This window comes from Notolabrus celidotus, chromosome 19, assembly GCF_009762535.1.
Source record: "Notolabrus celidotus isolate fNotCel1 chromosome 19, fNotCel1.pri, whole genome shotgun sequence".
Taxonomy (NCBI): domain Eukaryota; kingdom Metazoa; phylum Chordata; class Actinopteri; order Labriformes; family Labridae; genus Notolabrus; species Notolabrus celidotus.
In genome coordinates this window covers 14593590-14607706 of record NC_048290.1, presented here as the reverse complement: position 1 = coordinate 14607706, position 14117 = coordinate 14593590, and the positions used below count along the sequence as shown (strand labels likewise).

The following is a 14117-nucleotide window of genomic DNA, read 5'->3' as shown; positions in this document are numbered from 1 at the left end:
CCTCACGCCAACACATATGTAACAGACTTCCTGGCTCTCTGTCTCATTCACTCTCAGAAGTCAGATAAAGTGAGTAGAAGCATCATCCAGTCGCGCCAGCCCGGCTGTGCCATGCGTCTCCGATGCGTAAAAGCACCCAAAATAAAGTTCCGGTGTTTTTCCAAATCCTCCTGCCTTGCGCAGCGGGTCCGCTCACAGCTGGTCTCTCTGAGAGTGATAACATTCATCCAGAGACTGCAACTTAAATCAGAGCAGCCTCTGCTCGGCCCCCGCACGTCACACACTGTAAGAAATGTCCTCTGACGTTGATCTGCTGCTCACCGAGTTTAGGTTCATTATTCTTTGGGATTATTAATCCAATATTCACTGACAACTGAAATTATTCGGTGTGTTTTACTGTCCTATTAATTTCACTGTTAATTATCCCTCCTTCCATCTACTGCAACTTCATGGCTGACTTTTCTTTCTGCTCTTTAACAAACTGAATAATTAACCTACAGCTCGTCAAAATGAGAGCCAGGTGTGAAAACAGAACCAAGTTATCTGACTTTCCTGAAGTCTAGCGAGGTGATAATTACATGTTAAAATATCTAATGGCTGTACTCTTTTTGCAGTGTTTGAGTAAACATCTCACAACGGGCGTGAGTCGCCCCCTGCAGGTCATTTTTCAGTGTAGGGTAAGATAGAAGCTTCAATGTCTGTTGCATCATTGCTGCAGAGCATCCAGATACCTTGTGGGTTTATTTATTGAAGGCACACGTGCAGCCTTTACCGGTTTCATTGGGTTTTAAAAGTGTCTGCATTTGTCACTTATTGCTCCGAGGTTACATTTCAAGGGTTTATGACTAACTGTTAGAGAGAGTCAGATGCTCCTGTAGCTTATATTGGAATGATAGATAACAGCAGATCAGTCCGCCATTAAACAGCTCCATCTGCTGGATTTATCTGAGACTGTCACCCGAGGGGAACTTGTGCTCCAGCAAAGCTTAGTTTAACATTGTGGATGGCATGATGCACAAACTCCTTTATGTTACTGAAGATGTAATCATTGAATCAATTAATGCTTCTGCTGTTGTAGAAAAGTTCATGTTGTATAGATGCATAAATAAAAGATGGATTTTTTTTTGCAGCCTATAAATAAAACATGTAATAGTTGAAACATATAATGAGTAGATCTATATCTGCTCTTTTTGTAAAATGCTCTGGGATAATCTTTGTAATAATTCAGGGTTATATTAGAAAACCACACATAGGACACATAAAACTTAACTTTCTAAATCTATGGGTATCTTATGTAGCATAATAAGACATCTTTTGAATAAGACAGGTTTCCATATGTTGTTTTTTTCCCTCAATGTGCAATATATGACAGACTGTGTTGAGGTCTAGGGAAATATTAATAAAACAAACCTAGATCCTGTCATCAAACTAAAAAAGAAAGCTATTAGAATAATAAATAAAGCTCATTATCAGGAATCTACTAATCCGTTATTCATAGGATCTTGCACTTTAACATTTTTTGACATTGTATCTTTCAAACATTAGAAAATCTCTTTTGTGCTAGAAATAAAAGTCTTCCTGTTTGTATTCAACGCTTGTTTAGATTATGAGAAGGGCGTTGTCATTTCAGAGTTTGAAACATGTAAGCTAGAACAAACATAACATACATATGTGTTTCAGTTTGGGAGTCAAAATATGGAACAGACTCAGTGGGAAGTTAAAATTGTGTTGTTCTTTGCAGAGTTTCAAAAAGCCTTAAAACACAAATGAATGAAGGAGTACAATATTAAATGAAGTCGGGCCCTAATAAGAAGGAAGGAGTGTAATGTATAAAAACTGTTTTTGCTTCTCTGGTCCTGCTTGATGTTTTTGGGTAATATTATGGATCGTACAGGGAGGTTAAAAATAAACCTGGGGCTTCGGCCGACTCCTCTTTTGGTCATTGTTGTTGTTTTTTTGTTGTTGTGAATGTTATTGTGTGAAACAAATCAGTGTCAACATGTAAAAATTGTGTTATCTTTTTTTGTTAGATGACTACACAAATCTAGACTTTAGTTCTTTTTAAACTAATAACCAAAATAAAAATGTTCATTAATTCATAATATGTAAGGATTATTGAAATGATTTCATCCAGAGCCAAGGTTTTAAAAGCAACACATTTCAAAATGAAATATTTTCATTAAAATTCTGCCTGAAAAAACATTTAGACCTTCATGTGATCTTACACTTCTACAAACTTTCATCTTCAAGTAAAGTTTTATCATGTTGCCCCTAAATGGTGGGATGAATTTTCCAAGTCCATTCATTCTGCAGAGTCCCTCTCAGCTAAAGACCCAGCTCTTTGGGAAACACTATGCACTTAGCTAGACTGTTCTCCACTGTTGTCCCCAGTGGCAGATCATGTCTTCCAGCTCAGTTGACTCGCACTGTCCTGCTCTACTCTGGAAATCTGTGTTCAGCTCTGGAGTGACCCAGCACTTTGTCACTGTAACTAAGATGATGTCTGCATGTAGCCTAGTTGAGTAGGCCATTATTGCTTGGCTGATTTGTTTTGTTCTTTATGTTGTTATATAGGCTGGCCTAAAGATGTGTTTCCTGTTCATGTTCCTTGCTCATTTTCTGTTTAAATGCATTAAGTTATGTAGGCCTATCGCTTGTCAGTGCAATTAAACTTTCAAATTTAGTTCTGCCTTCTTGCCTGTTTAAAATATTTTCCCATTGAAATACCATTGTGACCACCAACCCCATAGTGTGTGACAACCATCCCCGTGATGGGGTTGGTTGTCACAATGTTTCAGAGGTGTCTTTGATAGTTAATTGCCTCTTTGTTACAATGAGTGTGGAAAATGAGAGGGATACACATTTCAAGCCAACACATTAAGCTTCAATTTAATGTATGAATGACTATTGAAAGATGTTTTGATGATGAGCAATCATCAAAACAGTAAAAGTGTGACAACCAAGCCCGTTCTCCCCTACTATGTGTATACATTCTGCACTCAATGACAACTAACAAGTCTGTACTATAAAGCACACTGTAAAGGCAGAGAATGAATGATTTTGTGTGTGTGACTTGTGTCAGTATTTAAGGTTGTACAGGGTTGTTGGCTGTCATTTTCTATTAAGGTAGGAACCCTTTGTTGTGTCGTCAGGTGTTCAGCCCGGAAAGGTGAAACAGTTATTGACCGCTGAAGCAGCATGGTGCTGCTGGAGTCATGTGTGGATGTTCGTTTGTGAAATGTTATGTACTGGACACAATTGAAGCACAGATCAAGGAAATAACCGGAGCAGGAGTTCAAGATGCAAATATGACTTGGACTTTCATTCATGAAGCATGGCAATTCACAGCGCATCAGGTTCCAGGTGCAGACGCCTCAGTGGCTTAATGCTTTGGGCTGGCCTCTACAGTTAGACCTGAGTTTGTTAGAGCTAACTTTAGTTAGTTAAATGAATCAACTCTGAATCACACACACACACTCCTGTGGTTGAATGAATTACTTTATTTCCTCTCGTCAATAATAGCTTGTTAGGAGAGGCAGTACTAAGCTTAAGCTCGTACACAAGCAACACGAGTATCAGAAGTTTATTTGGCTGTAACGGATATGAATATACATTCCCATGATCATATTAGTTCAAGGAGATCACTGGACTTTATAAACTGCTCCCAATGACACAGGATACACTCCTCCTGGAAAACACCTACAAGATTGTCTACATTTACATTGTCAGTGTTCAGCTCCACGTTAGCCCTTTAAAAGCTTATCACACTACATATAACTCAGATACATAACTCTATTTAAAAATAATAACTGATAAGCATTGGTGAACTGATAAAGTCCAATAAAGGCCTCTTGATAAAGTGTTCTATTTCTTCTCCTCATACCTTTGTTCCCCTTAGTGCTGTATGTTAGCTTGACTGAGACAACAGCAGGTTTTTCTTTGAAAGTCTGTCTGTAGGTCCGTCTGTTGGTGCGTCTGTTGGTTCCGTCAGTCCGTCCTTTGGCTTCAGATAATCGTCTGTCACTCCTTCAGCCAGCCGAGCAGCTGAGGTGGTGTAATAGGTGATGATGATGTCAGCACCTGTGACACAGCAAATAAAGATATTAGCATCAAGTCAGACTCAAATGACGTCTACGTGTATCTACAGTCGTATGTAGATATCAGTTATAGTGATTAGGTCTAATCTGTCATGACGTGCGCTTCTAACTGATCCCTGTCATGTGATTCCTAACATGCTATCAGGGTTCACTTGAATTAGCTAACTCAACAGACTTAGTACAGGGCCTGCTGACATTTTCATCATCTCTAGCTGCTGCTGCGCACTTACAACGCTCCACTTTCAAATGCAGAGACTTCTGCATTCACAGGATGCAAATTATTATCAGAGCGATTTCCATGTTCAGAGGCGTTAACAGCACGTACACTACCAGTCAAAAGTTTGGACACGCCTTCTCATTCAATGTTTTTTATTATTTTAATTATTTTCAACAGTGTAGATTAATACTGAAGACATCAAAACTATGGAATAATCAGGTTTGCCATAATCTGGATTACAACAGTAGTCAAATAGAGCTATCCATTGTGTACTAACCCTACCTCTGAACAACACAACTGATGGTCTAAAACACATTAAGAAGGCAAGTCATTCTACAAATGAACTCTTGACAAGGCTCATGTTAATTAGAAACCATTCCAGGAGACCACTTCATGAAGCAGACTGAGAGAATACCAAGAGTGTGCAAAGCTGTCATGAAGGAAAAAGGGGGCTACTTTACAGAATCTAAAATATTAAACATATTCTGCTTTGTTTAACACTTTTTTGTTCATTAAATAATTCCATATGTTCATGAAGTGGTCTCCCGGAATGGTTTCTAATTAACATGAGCCTTGTCAAGAGTTCATTTGTAGAATGACTTGCCTTCTTAATGTGTTTGAGACCATCAGTTGTGTTGTTCAGAGGTAGGGTTAGTACACAATGGCTATCCCTATTTGACTACTGTTGTAATCCAGATTATGGCAAAAGCAGATTATTTCATAGTTTTGATGTCTTCAGTATTAATCTAAACTAGCATGCTGGCTTTTCCCTCCACTCTTCATGTTTTTGCTACATCCGTCTAATCTGCTCTAGAAACATCAGTGTTCATCCAACCCAAAAACAACAATGACAAGCCTTGTGCTGTATGATGAGGTTTTCCAGAGGTCCTAACACCTTTTATTAAACTTTGTAACACCTGGAACCTTGTTTTAACATTCATATCTCTTCAGTGTTCAGGTGTTGCTGTTTTAACGCAGGAAAGAGAGCAAAGACAGAGAAAGGAAGTGGTTTCAACAAACTCTGGGCAAGCCTTCACACATTTACCACACAGGAAGAGAACATTGTAGTGAAGAATTTCAGCTGCTGGATACAAAACCAGTTTTGTTAAGTGATGGAGGGCACCTGGATAGAGTGTGCTGGAGGATTAGCACATAGTTTTAGAAATACTTTTCATAATATTTATTAAATTACATCTATATATGGATATTCAAGGCACAAACACATCAGTGACATTTGTACCTTCCCATCTACCTCCACTAGTTAATGCATGAATATTTTCTGCAGTGTAGTGCATCTTTAAAAGGAGGTAAAGTAAACTCTAGTCCGGACATATTCTTTGTTCATATGTACTATAACTCTTCCCTTCCCGTCACTCGCTCCCTGCTCACCTGCTCTGCGGAAAGCAGTCATGGCCTCCATCACAGCAGCTCGCAGGTCGAACGCTCCAGCCTGAGCTCCATGCCACATCATGGCGAACTCCCCTGACACGTTGTACACCGCCAACGGGTGAGTGGGGAACTGAAGGGAGAAACAAAACATGAGGAGGTGAGCTGAAGTCCACACTTCCTACAAAAGGTCAAACATTTCAAGTGTCTCAGTTTTGTTCCTCTAACATCTGAACTGGCTCAGTTACAGACCTTGTCTTTGACTTCTCTCACAATGTCCAGATACGGCAGACCTGGTTTCACCATCAGCATGTCAGCTCCCTCTCTCACATCTCGTTCCTGTAGTACAGAGAACAGTTAGATCTCTTATTATAACTGCCTCAGAAATGCAGCTGTGATCCAAACATTCTCACATTAACTAACTCACAACAGCACGAAGGGCGAGTCCTCTGGCTCCAGGAGGCAGCTGGTAGCAGCGTCTGTCCCCAAACGCAGGTTTGGACTGTGCAGCGTCTCTGTAGAGAGAGTCAGCAGAGAGCCTCAGTGAAGTCGGAGCTCTCACAGAGCTGATTCACTGATCTGTTTAAACCGGACTCTGCAGCATTTACTGACCTGAAAGGACCGTAATAACAGGAGGCAAACTTTGCACTGTAGCTCAGCACTGAAGCCTGGAGACATGGGAGGTAAAACAATCTTATAACATTTACATCTTTTAGAACAAGATCTGAAATATAACAACTTTCTGACACAAAGAAACTCCAAAAGATATGCACTGGTCGATTTTCACCCATCAGAGATAAAACATCTGCTACCAGACATACACTACCAGTCAAAACTTTGGAAACACCTTCTCATTCAAGGGTTTGTATTTATTTAATTATTTGTAACACTGTAGATTAATACTGAAGACATCAAAAACTATGAAAGAACATATATGGAATTATTTAATGAACAAAAAAGTGTTAAACAAAGCAGAATACGTTTTATATTTTAGATTCTGTAAAGTAGCCCCCTTTTTCCTTCATGACAGCTTTGCACACTCTTGGTATTCAGTCTGCTTCATGAAGTGGTCTCCTGGAATGGTTTCTAATTAACATGAGCCTTGTCAAGAGTTCATTTGTAGAATGACTTGCCTTCTTAATGTGTTTGAGACCATCAGTTGTGTTGTTCAGAGGTAGGGTTAGTACACAATGGATAGCCCTGTTTGACTACTGTTGAAATCCAGATTATGGCAAAACCTGATTATTCCATAGTTTTGATGTCTTCAGTATTAATCTACTATGTTGAAAATAATTAGAATAAATAAAAACCATTGAATGAGAAGGTGTGTCCAACTTTTGACTGGTAGTGTATTTCCATACAAACTCTCAGTTTACAGCAGTTTGAGTAATAGTTATTAAACATTACAGAGTGAAGCTGTTTAAAGGACTCACTAAGCTTTTTAAAATATTAACATCATTACCTTTTTATTCAAAGCTATACATTTTTTAGTACAAACCGATAAGACACAGAGATTTGAGACATAAAAAAAAGACACCACTAGTTTTGGTATTTTGAGGAGATTTGTTGACTGTAATAAATAAAGACTTAGTAAAACAGTCTGCAAATGTCTGAGTCTTCAAAACTGCAGCAACTATCAGTCGTTCACCTTGTTTCCCAAACCATTGGATATAAGAGCTTGTTTTATGGCTCTGACTCTTCCATCCATCATATCAGAGGGAGCGATGATGTGACAGCCTGCAGAGCAACATGTGACAACATGAGTAGAGACGCAAAGATACGATGTGATTCACGTCTGAATCTGTTTGTTTTATGAGTTTGATATTTCATTAATGAAGTACAGGAAGTAAGTTGCTTCTGGACTGACTGTCTGAATGTGAAGCAGGGACAATCCTCTTTGACAATCAGCTGATGGAGGCTGTAACTGAATCAGCTGTTGTGTAAAAGCCATGAGGCCTTTGTTCTGTGGTTTGCAGCCAATTGGCTTTTTGACAACTCAATGTTTAAGAGCTGTTAGACATTTTTCTGCTTCAGTAACAACCTTCATGGCAACGTCTGGCATCATGCTTGTGGATGTATGTTCAAGAGTGGCGATACACAAGTGCATTCCACAAAATCACACATCGTTTGAAAGCGAGCTCACTGCTGACACTTTGTGAAACATAAATGAAAAGAACTTTTTAAAAAGAGAAACAAGGAAACACGTACCAGCTCTGGCGTAGGAAACTGCAACTTCTGCCAGGCGCAGGCAGCTGGCGTCATTGTTCAGAGTACCGTCATCGTTCAGATACCTGCAAGAAGAAGTTTTCTCTGTTATTAGAGCTCTCTACATGAAATGAACAGAAGACAAATCACCAAAGGAGACACTTACCACAGTGACCATGTGATGTGTAGGGACATAAGCAGACATCACACGCCACCAGCAGCTCCGGAACAAAGACCTGATCTTCTTTACCGCCAGGACAGCCGGCGTGTCATCTGTGTCAGCACCTGAACCTCTCTCATCCTACCACGAAGAGACGACAGGCAACAATGTGTAAAGAAACAGGTTTGCCTACAATCAGGGTAATGTTTTACAAAACAGTGGGCCTTCATCTGCTGCTGAAACAACCTGTACTACGAAGGAAATTATACTCTTAGTCATGATGTTTGTTCTCATGCTGTGAGTAAAACTGAAATGCGTCAAGATTTGCACATTCTCAGTGACAAATGAAAAGATAAGATTTTTACTATCTGTTATGATGTCATCCTTTATGCAACAAAAATGAAGGGCAAGAGAAGTAAACAAGGAAAAAAGAAAAAAGGAAATGTTCAGTATGATTCTGTAAAAATTTCTTTTGCAGACCTTTTTCGATTTTGGCAGGGACGCCAAAAATCAGCACACACTTCAATCCGTTCTCCACAAGCGGCTTCAACATGCCCTCTACTTTGTTAACTCCGTACCTATTGAAGGGAAAACAAGGAACACAAAGTGGTGTAAAACACAAGATAAAGGCCTAGAAATACCAAATTTTCAAATTTTATTTGTGTAAAATCTAACTTAAAATTAAAGTAACATTATACTGTTGCATTTGAACTAATGCCGGATTAGTGCAGTTCAGTGACAACAGAATAATGAAAAAACTGAGTTGTTACGACTTCGAGAGTGAGTATAAACGTGCAACTGGAGTTATGTTTGAGGTTATGGGGAGTATAAACAGAAATATGAAATATGAGCTGAAAGGTTTTGTTTTTCGAGGAATAAAAGGTCTAACGGATTCTCTTCTTATCTTGGTCCAGGGTCAGTGTTTGGATCTGGGTCCACCCTGCTTCACTGTTGTTATCAGAAGACAACACCCTCTATGGGATCACAGTTGTGGTGTGGTGTGGTGTGGCATTGGTGTGTGTGTGTGTGTGTGTTGTGTGTGTGTGTGTGTGTGTGTGTGTGTGTGTGTGTGTGTGGTGTGTGTGTGTGTGTGTGTGGTGTGTGTGTTTGCATGCGTGTGATGTAATCTTGGTTGAAACAAGTGAAATATATTTTTTAAAATGTTTTGATGAGTCGAGTTCTTAAAGTGTCTGGATTTCACATCTGCTTTGTTGTTATAAATATCTGAATGACTGAGATGACTCTGACAGATGTGTTTCTGTGACTCGTCTTACCTCGCCTGTCCTGGCAGGCTGCCAATGGGCTCCACTGCATCTTCACTGTCTCTGTGTCAGAGTGACAGAAAAAAAGATCATTACAGAACAAACCTAGTCAGCTGATTTGTATCCCAGGTCATTTTACAGAGGGACACCTCTGGCCCATTAACATCAAACTTTATTTGTTGTTGTATTAATTTGCAAGAAACAAAATGATTGAATTTACGTGATGAAGATTGGGTAGATAAGATTGTCAGGTGTTAAGTGCGCAGCACAGGTCTGCCAGTATCGGAGTGTTTGGGTGGAAATAGCCACTGTGGAGGATGGACTCAGCTGGTGTCTGCATCTTTCCCCTGAGACAGAGAGAGAGTATGAAAGCACAGAAAAATAACAAAGGGAGGAGACAGGGTTCTGTTTTCATACAAGTCCACAAGCAAATCCAAACCCCGCTCTTACCCTCTTGACTTTTACCTCAGCTCATTTACCGTTAAAACTGAGCAGGCATGCGTGATGCTGCTTCTCTAAACAGCAGCTCAGCGCGGTCTCAGTGCTGAATAAGCATGCAGGAGGTTTCGGAGTTTTCCCTCCATGCATGTAGGTTTTATGAGTAACCATGAGTCACTGCTCTTTTTTGGTTTGCAACATAACAAAGATGACACACCAAGTTTGAATACATTATTTACAGAGGCCAATACGGCTGAGTTAAAACACAATGATTCCAGAATATTAAGTTAAATTACTTACTTTTATCATATGATTTTGTCCAAGCAAGTTATTAAGTGTTTCTACATGCCAAACACGTATCTCATGTAGATCAGATCTAAGCAAAAACTACAAAGTACATTTTGAAAAGACTTTGCAGATGTTTCAATTTCATTTTTGGATTGACTTCATTTATAACTTATTTTTCCACAAATAAAGAACTAAAGAACTGATCTGTTCTATTATTTTTTGTGTATTTTCTTTAACATTTAATATGAACTGTAAGAAATATAAAAGTTGTCCATGGATTTACTTTTCAAGAAGACCTTTAACATTCACTCGGGGGTTGCTAATCCAAGATTAAAGACCAAGATTGAACATTAAAAGAAAATACACACTGGATTAAAGTTTCTGCACTGTATTATATCATGTGTAATTTACTTCTGCACTGTATTTTATTATTTTCATAAACCTTTTACCTCAGATTTAAAACAATAAACCCCAAACTGCACCTCTGAAATGATAAATCATTCTTCTACACAGAGTCGTCACCATGCACATGATTATTTTAGCAATGTCACCACCAGGTAGCTTTCAAACGTTAGTGTTACTACCACAGACAGTAAACGAACATTAACCTACAGCATGACATTTTACCACCTTGCCTGTAAGAAGAACCTTCGTGCCTCCTCAGTGAGGAGTGTTAGTTGTGTGTAGTTAAAACAACAGTCTGCATAATAGCAGCTCGTGGCGTGATATTGTGAGATTTCTACCCAAATATGTGAATGAATAATTAATGCAAAATGAACTTACTCTTGGTGGTGAGAGTTACTGACTGCTTCAGCACACGTTCAGTCCTCCAGTGACAAGAATTAATGCTTCTTCTGCGGGTATCATGGACGGTGGGCGGGCAACATGAGGGGCTCACTACCGCCACCTAGTGGTAGTAGTTATATTCATTCCAAGCCAAAGCTGTACAAAAAAAACTCCATGTTATTTTCACCACATTCTTATGATATGTGATAAATATTCGCTATCTGTTACAGCTAGAAATGATCACAAACAACCCGACCCTAAAAATTTGCAAGTTCACAAATTCTCGCCCTTTCGGCCACCATACAATTCACAATCTCGCGATATTACCAAACGGGAAGAAGAAAACTCAAAGCTACGATGCTAACGGCTCGTTAGATTCGCTCCAGGCTGGATTGAGGAGGAGATATCTGCATATTGATAAGGTAGAGTAATGTGTGGGCTCAATATGATTCAGTTTAATTCACTTACTCTTGTAATAGGTAGGTAAGAAGACTGGCTCTGTCATCTCTCCCTGTCTGTTGTTAGCTCCATTGCTAGTACCTGGCTCTGCTGAGGTCTGTTGTAATTATTCGGCTTGACCTAAACTCAAATATTACACTCTGTGACTTACTCCAGCATCAGACTGTATTTTAATGAAGGGTACCAGGCTGAATTTATAACTGCCAGTTGATATGAATGTTAGAGAGGGACAGCTTGAATCACTGCATTACTACACTCAGTAGCTGCTTCTTATAACTGTTAGATGTGTGATTCTGGGCCCAGTCTACTTCCAGTTACTGATGGTTGTATTAAAGCTGTTTCTACACTGGCTCTGTGAGGTGGATCATACTGGATCCACTTTGTTAACGTGATGTTTGTTCTTCATTAAACAACAGGTAGGGTTTCCAGAGACACTGAGACTGGATGGACTTCTTGCTATCATTCCAAACTATCCACCTGGGTGGATTTGAAGATGTAGCAAAGGGTGAAGAGTGTCATCTCTGCTGAACCATTCCTGTCTGCACCTAACTGGTGACTGTTCACCTCCATCCTACCTCTGGAGGCCAACTTCAGTGAGTCCGTCCTTGGCTGAAGACTCTGCTGTACTCAGCCATGCTGTTCTCCCTGAGGGAATTGGTCCAGTGGCTTGGCTTCGCCACCTTTGAACTCTTCCTGCACCTGCTAGCTTTGCTAGTTTTCAGTATGCTGGTTGCTCTGCGAGCTGACATGTTAACGCCCTCACTGAGCTGGTGGCTGGTGTTCGTCCCGCTGTTTGCTGCTGATGGCCTCAGCACCTACTTCACAGCCATCGTGTCCATCCGTCTTTACCAGGAAAATGAGAAGCGTCTGGCTGTGCTGCGGCTCCTCTGGGTGCTGACAGTGCTCAGCTTGAAGCTGGTGTGTGAGGTTCTGCTGTGCCAGAAGCTAGCCGAGCAGGAGCAAGCCAGAGACCTGTGGTTTGGCCTCATCGTTTCGCCGCTGTTCATCCTGCTGCAGCTGCTGATGATCAGAGCATGCCGTGTCAACTGAGGAGAGCAGTTATGGTTGTACTTTCACTTCACCGTCAACACAGGAGAAGAGCGCAAGCTTCATCTGCCATTAGAGATTTAAAGCATAAAAATGGTGTCATTTTTCTTTCAGCTCATTGACCTCTTCTTCCCCACTTCTCTCACATTTCATGTCTTAGTTACCACAGTACAGCTTTTTATTTGTGTTTCTAAGAGCTTTATAGTGAACAGAATTTTCTCATTGCTCACAGTTATGATGCAGTATTCCTAAAAGCAGCAGACAATCTCCACTATGTGTTGCTCAATCTGTAATACTTAGTTTCGAGATAAGTAATGGCGCATTCACATATGTACCTGGGTTGGGGCTTTCTTCAATAGCTGTGACCCCTTAGTTCCAATCAAGTGAAATCTGCTAAAGAATACAGGAAGATTTGATCAACGGTATGCTTCAAGCATTCTGACAATGTTAGTCTTACAGGGGGACTTAGAGAATCTGACTAGCCTGCACAGAGTCCGGAATGAGATCAATATTTTGAATAATCTGTAACATAGACTCTGTACAGGGTCATATTACACAACGTCAGTGTTACAAGTCTTGCAGCTGAACTGGAGCAAATCCTTGCAGCCAAATTCCAAAGGAAAGCCCAGCCAGAAAAGCGGAAGCTCATATAATATTAAGGAAAGCATTATTGTTTTGAAAGGAGGCAATTTTGGCTTTAGCGTAAACATACTGCCTGGCACTATACCTGCTACAGTGCACCTTTAGTTGATTCTGAAGACATGAAACATTATATGACTTTAATAATTTCACTGTTGTCCAAATTCTTCACATTCATCAGGATGGATTATGGCGATATGTTTTTGATACTTTTGGGAATGCAAAAAATCAGGGCAGTGGGACATGATGCCTGTCTGAGTTGTGCAATCGATGGAAGTCAATGAGCCATAAGAAAAATGTATGCCAAGGTTATGTTCAATGCACATGTACAAAAAACACATGTAGAGTTAAAAAGCTGGCAAAACATAAGGCTGAACTTCCTGCTGCACCTTTCTGGGATCCGTCATGGTTCGAAGAGCCGACAAAGCTGCTGCAGCTCTGTTGCTTTTTTCATAAAAGAAGACACTCCTTTCCAGCTAAATGAGAATTTATCAAGTCGTGTTTCACTTTGTTGCCTGGTTCTGGAAGTGTTGCTCACATAATTTCTCCTCTACGTTGCCAGGTTTGTCAATTCAACCCTAAACGATAGCTGCTTCTGAAACGTATTGTCAGCTCCAAGTCTCACCCCAGTGTTGAGGAACTGAATGTGATATAAACAAGCAGTCAGTTTTGTGCACATATGTTCATTCAATATTGCTGTTTATATGTAAAATATGTAATGTATTTGACTTGTGTTCGATGCTTCCTTGTATATGTACTGCATGTCTGTAAGATAATTCCCAAGTGTGATATGTATATGTCATTTTTAAAAGAAATTCACCAAATCTTATTTATGTTCTTGTTAAGGTGTCATTATTTTCACGTAATTTGCATATAAATGTGTGAATAAACCATCATTATTTAATCTGTGTTGTCTCGTGTCTATAGGGTTTGACTTCCCTAACCACAAGGAGGCGCTGCTGGCCTTCACTATGGGTGTGGCATGTTAAAGTAAAGACCATTTAAATGCTTTCCCACCTTTTATGTCACATATAAATGCAATACCTCTCTCAGCAGTGTGCAATCTTCATGCTTCTTTCATATTTCATCATTTTTCACAATACATTAGCAATGTGATAATTCCAGGCAACAGT

The 14117-nt window shown here is 39.9% G+C and overlaps 3 protein-coding genes across 3 annotated transcripts in view; 1 reads left to right on the top strand and 2 right to left on the bottom strand.

Moving 5' to 3' along the window:
• LOC117831480 (atrial natriuretic peptide receptor 2) overlaps nucleotides 1-227 on the bottom strand; it is a 76774-nt gene extending 76547 nt beyond the window's left edge. The window contains 1 exon segment of the mRNA XM_034710200.1: nucleotides 197-227. Within this exon segment, the coding sequence (XP_034566091.1) occupies nucleotides 197-227 (31 nt within the window).
• Nucleotides 228-3480: 3253 nt separating this feature from the next.
• alad (aminolevulinate dehydratase) lies at nucleotides 3481-9668 on the bottom strand. Its single transcript, XM_034709109.1, is given in 14 exon segments — nucleotides 3481-4050; nucleotides 4052-4080; nucleotides 5704-5833; nucleotides 5953-6039; nucleotides 6128-6215; nucleotides 6313-6368; nucleotides 7349-7437; nucleotides 7909-7991; nucleotides 8068-8134; nucleotides 8137-8208; nucleotides 8549-8643; nucleotides 9340-9390; nucleotides 9548-9618; nucleotides 9620-9668. Coding segments are annotated over 14 exon segments (996 nt in total). The 5' UTR covers nucleotide 9668; the 3' UTR covers nucleotides 3481-4020.
• A 1366-nt stretch (nucleotides 9669-11034) lies between these two features.
• Nucleotides 11035-13888, top strand: tmem203 (transmembrane protein 203). Its single transcript, XM_034709108.1, has 2 exons — nucleotides 11035-11261; nucleotides 11715-13888. Exon 2 carries the CDS (start codon nucleotides 11932-11934, stop codon nucleotides 12346-12348), a length of 417 nt encoding a protein of 138 aa, XP_034564999.1. The 5' UTR covers nucleotides 11035-11261; nucleotides 11715-11931; the 3' UTR covers nucleotides 12349-13888.
• Nucleotides 13889-14117: the final 229 nt, after the last annotated feature.

What these genes read in the sequence shown, in the direction of transcription:
- tmem203 (XM_034709108.1), top strand. Translation starts at nt 11,932, where the DNA reads ATGCTGTTCTCCCTGAGGGAATTGGTCCAGTGGCTTGGCTTCGCCACC.